The sequence below is a fragment of the Gavialis gangeticus genome, unplaced genomic scaffold (genome assembly GCF_001723915.1).
Source record: "Gavialis gangeticus isolate Ggan-Ray unplaced genomic scaffold, GavGan_comp1, whole genome shotgun sequence".
Classification (NCBI taxonomy): domain Eukaryota; kingdom Metazoa; phylum Chordata; order Crocodylia; family Gavialidae; genus Gavialis; species Gavialis gangeticus.
Window position 1 is genome coordinate 6754363 of NW_017728998.1, and position 7675 is coordinate 6762037.

The following is a 7675-nucleotide window of genomic DNA, read 5'->3' on the forward strand; positions in this document are numbered from 1 at the left end:
CAAGCCCAGGGGCGCTAGAGAGAGGCGCCGGTTGCGTGACAAGCCCAAGGGCACCTGGCAGGGTGCAGAAAGGAAACGGACCAGATAACGTCTGGAAGAGCTGCAAGGCTTGGGGCGTGCTAAAGGGGAGGTAGGAGGCACGCATAGCCCATAAGGCTGGGGTGCACCTGGTCACTCCATATGGAATGGGGACAGTATCAGCATAGCACCGTGTACAAGGGGATCAAAGGCAGCCTCCCATAGAAACTTATATATACCAACAAGACGTGGCGGGTGAGAAAAGAGGGTGCTGGATCACCTACTTGACACGGCAGGGGGAGCGCTAGAGGGATCACAGCCACTCCTAGGCCCCACTCCGTGACAATTAGGAAAAGCACCTTAAGGCATATGTAGATGTACCCAATGAGTATAATAGTCTACATATATTTAACTAAAAGATGGGGCCTAGAGAGTATGGTGAAATACCAAACTACTATTCCCAGTCAAAGATGCCACACTATTAAAATAATTTTTATAGTTATAATAAAGAATAGAATTTTTAAACAGACTCAGGTGGCAATTATTCCAGGAGGGAGGACGAAGAGGGAAAGAAAGAGGCAGTGAACAATTACAACCTTAAGGCATCAACCACAAATGACCAAGTATTTTAAAATTTAACTAGACAGAATTTTTACAATTTCAAGTTTGAGACACAGAGTTATAAACAGTTTTATAATGAAAAGATACTGCATCTATTTCATGTGTTTTAAGAAATACAACTGAATTAAAGCCAGCCACAATCTTACACTTAAAATGCTATTGGTGACCATGAAGATTCTTCATTTATTTTTATAATAACATATATATAGCAAATATGATGTGCACTAAGAAATATTATCATAATAAACTAAAATTCACAATATGCTGTCAGGCATTTTTAAACAGAACGTCTTAACACCGCTATAAAATGATATCAAAGTATGTTACAAATGTATGGAATTTGGTAAAATTGCAGCATGTGTATTTTAGCGATACTTTATAAAATCAGTAACACTGCATGCCTTAGGCTACCCTGATATTTAAAATGCACAGCTACTCTTCACTTAACATCATAGTTATGTTCTTGAAAAATGCAACTAAGCAAAACCATGTTAAGGGAATCCAATTACATCACAGTAGTTACCTACCAGCAGGCAGCAGCTAAACATTATAACCAAACATTGCCAAACAAGTATGTCCTTTAATAGATCAGCAACATAGTAACAAAATAACATTAACCGGGACAACATTAAGTGACTGTGTACCTGTATAACCACTACAGTAACTTTCATTAAAACTAAATAGAAATAATATAATTAAGCATACAGGATTAATAAAATCCTAAACTTAAGTAGTTTCCAGAATGAATTCATATTTTAATATTTAAATTAGAAAACAGTTAAATATAAATGTCTGTGATGCATACGTTACTGTTTCAATAGTCTTGAAATTGCTAGCTTTGTGTTGCCATAATGTTTTAGTTGAATAAGAATTCTACAGGGAAAAGATCAAACAACAATGAACGCTATTTCAAAAGGAATACACATATGATAGGTTATAGAAAAAAGTAACTTTTAACCATTTTAAAAAGGGGAGGAAGGGCTGACACTCAGAAGCATGGATCAGCTGTTACAGTCTAACTGGTCTGCATGCTCCTGAAGCACTACAAGTTTAGTTAAATTGCTAGATCATTAACCTTGAAAGAATAAAGGTTAAAAGGAGTGATGATTCTGCTACACTTGTACTGGTACAGGAGCATGCAGACAGAAGCTGCACCTTATACTGGTATAATTTGATATCATATGACTGTTATGCATTGGATAGGCAGATGTGTACAACCTGTGGTCTGTGGATCCCTGGGGGTCCTCAGACTATGTCTAAAAGGTTTGAAAAAGATGACTATGATCAACCAAAAGCATGTGAATGCCCACACGTACAATTCAAAAGGGTCCACACCTCCCTTTGAAACTTCCAAAGGCGTCCGGCATCTCCACTCAAAATGTTTTAGGGGTCCACAAATAAAAAATGGTTGAAAACTACTAGCACAGTAACGTATAACTTATTTTCCAGATGATTACGTAGAAAGAAAAACAGGCTAGCAAAAGTGTTTATTTTTAAAAGGGCATACCTTCCTTTCAGGGGGTAGAGAAGTCACAGAAATGTACTTTTATTCATCTTTTGTGGCAAAAAAAAATTTGTAAAACATTTAGAAGCTGCTCCCACAACAGGCAAGAACACTAACAATTAGTCGGTTCAGTTCATGGCTGAGCTCAACCCACTACCTAAACACAGCTAATCATGTTGCGTGCGATCACACAACTTCTCAAAGCTCTATTCCACACCAAATACAATGAAATACATTACAAGGAGTTGCACTGATTTTGAATTATTTTTATCATATTTTTTAGTTTAAGCAAGAGTCTGGACTATTAGTAGTAGCTCTTGTGCCCATTACATTATAGGAGTAAAATGCAGCACTGATTACTGAAGACAAAGTCCTTCAGATCTAACATTAGTAAACCAGTGGTCAATATTACATATTTAGGGGAAAAACCTGAGATCTTTATCTTAAAACCTATTGAAATCTATTTTCTTCCCATAGCTAAGATCCACTAATAGAAAAATTAAAAACCAACTGAGCAGTACATTTTTCCCCCTAAATCCCAGTTAGAAAAATCTGGTTTTAGACTTAAGATTTGGCTTGCTAAATTCTAGGTGGGAATAGAATTGTGCATTTGAGAGTAAAATGAAACAAGAGATTTTAAAAGGAAGTTCCTACATCAGATACTCAGGGGTAAAAATAAAAGAGTACTCATGTTATAGTAATTTTGAAGTGGAGAAAACCAAAAAGTAATTCAGACTTCTTCCAAAAATTAAATCCATGCAGGATCTCTGGTTAACAGGAATTGTAGAGGATTACAGCATCATTTCCACAGTCATTTATTTCTGAGACTAATTTTAATACATTTACTTGCTTTTTAAAAGAAAAATATGAAAAAGCCACCCTTTTTTTGTATCCTTCACTATGCTTCCAGACAGTTTTGTTTCATTTCATCCTACAGTGTTTTGAGGATCTAATTCCGTGTCAACTGCAACAGATGCACCTGAAGAATAATGTACTGTGCCAAGATGCCTCTTGCAGATGTTACACTGCATTATGTCAATGTGTTGGAGTGAAAACTGCAAACCTGTATCGATTAGCATGCACCAGGTGTCACGCAGTTTTAGTCAGAATGTGATTATTCCTAACACATGTCAAAACTTCTGTCATTCATTGCTAAACAGAACCATCAGCATAGCAACATTTTGTTGTTATGGAGTGGTTACATGGCTAATATGTCATGTCAGTGTTATTACACTAACTCCACCTGAGCGTTTCATTCCATTTTAGCTTATATGCTCTTACATAGAAGGTTCTATTTATGTATGAAATATGAAACCCAGCAGGTTCCTTTCATAGTTTATGTGGGGTTGGGGGGGAGGAAAGGTGTATTCAAAGAGAGAGAAGTATCATGACCAGTAAAACTTTAAACTAGAGCTCTGGAATACATTTTATATCAAGTCATACTTTTGTTTTCCAGAAAAACAGCTAAACCAGGCAGAAACAGAAGGTAATGAAGACAACTGAGCAAAAAGCTGAAAAGGTATCTTAGTTTTGCAGCTGCCAAAATATACTAATGTTAAAACTTTTACACCGGGGGCAGGTGAAAGTGCAACTCTTTGCAGAAGTGCACCATAAGGGTGTGGTGACAAAGCAGTTAAGACACCATATGAGTTTAAGACCTGGTTCTGGAATCAAAGCAAAGGCTGCCTCTAGCTGACTCAGCTATAAATGGGTATCTGGTCTTTCAGGATAGGGAATCAAAGGTGGCCAGATATCACACTGACCAAATCACTCCCTTGGATACTATTGGCTAAGAAATTAATACACCTTAACCCAGGGGCAAGCAAAATACAGCCTGAGAGCCAAATCCACCCTGCCAGGCCATCCTATCTGGCCTGCAGGGCCTCCCCAAATTAATAATTAATTTTCTAATCTGCCCCTGGCTGTCTGTCGAAGATGACAAGGCACCAACGGCAGAAGGCCCCAGGAGGAGCCAGCAGCAGGATCCAGGGGCAGCAGGACCCTGCAGCAAGGCCCACCCTTGCCAAATGTATTTAAATGACTAGTTCAGCTTGATTTGTATGTACATGTAAAGACAGCCTCTGGCATAAAACACTGTTGAGAAAAGCCAACAACCTGAAAATGAAATAAAGTGAAAAAAAAATGTTTTCATTACCGTCGTGAAGCTCGCTTGCAGATTTAATACCACATGAAACTGTTTCATTATATGGAGGAAGCTACATGGGAAAAAAAACAATGACATTTACCAAAAGGCAAAGCAAAATATTTGTACCATTTTATATCAGTTTCATAGCGGGATCTTTAAAAATAGCTCACTGATATTCGTTGTTAATATCCAGTTTTCCAAACGACTGCCTTGGATTTATACTTGCATACATATTCATTCTCAAACTGTAATTTCATGTTTTGCACCAGTTAATTCATCACAATTAGAAATGGATAAGGAGAATCACAATCACTAACCTGTCAAGCCACTCACTTTAGAAACGCCCCCCACCCCAGATAGCAAAGTATACCACAAATTAAGAGGGTGGAGGGTAGTGCCTACTTTTTTTAATGAGAAGTGAGATGATCTCTTTTCACGCAACTTGCTTAAAGTCCAAACAGAAGTCTGTGACACAACCATAAAAGAAGCTTGTCATTTGGATTCCCAGTTCTGTTTCAGCCTGATAACATTGTCTTTGAAGAGTTTTAAAAAACTCAAATCAAGTACAATAAAACTATTCTCAATTTTATCTTGCTCACATTACCTCACTAGAGCTCTGACCTACCACCACAATACTCTATGCTGGGATAACACACAACCCACCTGTCCCTCGTCAACTTACGTAAATCCAGCAAGTATGCATTTACATCCAGTTTGTCAGCCATGAAAGTCTGACAGTGTCCACTCACAACTTGCATCATACCTTCTTTTTGTTGCTCTCTCTATCCTTTTTCTCTCCCCTCCCCATCTTTTGCTGATGTTTTTCAACCTATTTTTATTCTTCTAGTAACCCTCTCTCACTACTTTCAGGAACAAAAGCAACATACAAGAGTGAATTTTTTTTTTGCTGCAAAGAACTTGAAACTAATTACAGTGGAATTTTAGTAAGCCACATTAAGAAGATAGATAGTAGCTACTAATTATTAAAAACTGCATTTTGAGTGATAGCATTTCTCCACATCCCCATATATGGATCAAGTTGAGAGAGTTTTTAGTGTTCAGATATTTGGGGGCTTCCTTAGGATAACAGAAGCTCTTCACTTAGCTAGAAGAGCAACACAGGTTCTGCTGCCACCCAGAGCTTTCTGCCAGCTACTGCAGTCTCTTAACAGATGGTACCTCCCAGAGGGCAATGCCTGAAGAGCATGGATGCTGTAATGGAGCCATATCGCTGCTCATGTTGTACAAAAACATAAGCTACGTAGGTGATGGCACACAGGCAACTTCCTTGTGGTGGCTGTCATCTGCTGGCAAAAAGCCTGTTGTGCAGGCAAGACCTTGGCAGAGTGCCTTGTGGATTAGTGCATTTGTGAGAGGTGGCTATGCCAGTCCTTGTAGGGAAAGAGCCATTCTCCGACCAAAGTTCAAGAGATCCGAGATTGTGCCTAGATCCAGGAATGGCCCTGAGAGTTGCTATTCCATCTCTGAAAAGTCAATCAAGGCAGAACTATTGGTTTCATTTAGCTGATCCCTCATTCCCAGCTCCCTCATGTGAGCAGAATACTCTGTCAGCTCTTTTCTTGGTAAGTCAAATGACTCCTGCATATTGTGTTAAAAACGGAGCCTGAATTGTCAAGGTTCAGTATATAAATAATAAAAAATCTGGTGAAAAGACTTCAGATCAATAAACGCAGTAATCAAGAGAAAAATGAATAACTACAACTAGTGGTGCTATTGCTGCCAAACACAGAACACCACATCTTGCTACTACCAACTTGCTTTTTAATTTCAACATTTACTTTCACAGCATCTGACAAACCGAGCGTCAGATGACAAAATCTTAGATCAAATTTTCAGACCCATGGGGAGCCCCATAGGCCAGACTACACAGCTCTACAGGCTTGGAGTTGAGCTTCCCTGGTCTACATCAGTGGTTCTCAACCTTCTGGAGCTCAAGACATCCCTCAGTAAATGTTGTTAATAGGAGTGGCATCCGACTTCAAAAACAAATTTACAGATTATAATGCTTACTTCCTTGCAGAGGGCCCTGGCAGTGGGGATGGGGGATCTTCCAGGCAGGGACAATCCTAAACCTGCATTCATCTGCTTAATTTATCTGATAATCTACTCACACCACTCTTATAAAAAAATCTGGTAGTACCCCAGTTGAGAATTACTAATCTATAAGGTGCAAATCTACCCGATCTTCTACTCAACTTAAAACTTACATGGCTAACTATGTCTCTCTAGATTCTATATCTATGTATGTATATTGAGGGAGAGGGAGAAAGTGCTATCAGTTTTCGTGTAAAAATTTAAACTGAAAATGATAAATAAAATGTCTTTATAGGACATTTTGCTGAAACATGCATTGTATTTTAGATAAAAGGTCTTACCTCAACAGAGCATCGAGGAGTCACAAAGAACTGATTAAACTCATCAGGGCTGAACTCCCCAAAAATATACTAAAAAGAGAAAAGGAAAAGGTATATGTTACATAAGAGTTTACACTTGGTACACTAATAGGATGGGGGGAGGGGTTCATAAAAAAGTACAATATAACCTCATAAACCCAGGTATCAATAATCTGGAATTATTGAAAATCCAGTACTTTTTAAAATGACACTCCAAAGGGGAGTAGCGGCAGCCAGTCCCAGAGCACCAGAGGGGAAACCTTGCACACAGGAGCTGCCGCTGCCATCCACCACCCCACACCGCCATTCCGCATGCGGCCGCTGCTCTGGGACCAGCTGCTACCCTCCCCACTCTCCCCCGCTGCTCCAGGACCGGCCGCCACTCCGGTTTCAAAAATCTGGAATTTTCACACTTTCGGCAGGTGCTTGGGTCCATGCCGTATTCATGAGGTTATACTGTATTTTTAAAGTTCTGAGTGACAACTGAAGTCAGCAAATCTTAAATTTTGCATTTCAGCTCACTCAATTTTTTTTGCTTTGCCTTGGGAAATTTACATAATTTCTACAGCTTTATCTACATGGCAGTATTTCCTTAAAATCCTATTAACAATAATTACAGAATGAACTCCAGTGTGCACAAAGGACCAGAGACCACTTTAAAATCAATTTGGTTAAACTTAAGCAACTTGTTTATACAGAACCGACAACCTGTTTGCCCTCATAAAAAAAAAACAAAACTAAAAAACCCAACTTACTCACCTTTCAGAACAAAGATTAATTTTCTTCCAAATTTACTAAGCAGTCTGATACTAAAGCAGTAACACACACTATATTTATCTAAATAATAGTCATCTAAGTACCAAAATCTGCAATACTTCAACATATAAATAGCCCCACTGAATGCAAATAGCGCATTTATCATAAAGAAATACTGCTTTATTAAGGAAGTCGGGGAAGGAAAAAGTTGCCAAT

The 7675-nt window shown here is 38.7% G+C and overlaps 1 protein-coding gene across 1 annotated transcript in view; it reads right to left on the reverse strand.

The window, feature by feature from the left end:
- Nucleotides 1-7010, reverse strand: part of USP10 (ubiquitin specific peptidase 10) — a 46560-nt gene extending 39550 nt beyond the window's left edge. The window contains exons 1-3 of the mRNA XM_019505262.1: nucleotides 7005-7010; nucleotides 6686-6754; nucleotides 4299-4359 (exon numbers count right to left, since the gene is read on the reverse strand). Of these exons, the coding sequence (XP_019360807.1) occupies nucleotides 4299-4359; nucleotides 6686-6754; nucleotides 7005-7010 (136 nt within the window). The remainder of the gene's footprint in view (nucleotides 1-4298; nucleotides 4360-6685; nucleotides 6755-7004) is intronic.
- Nucleotides 7011-7675: the final 665 nt, after the last annotated feature.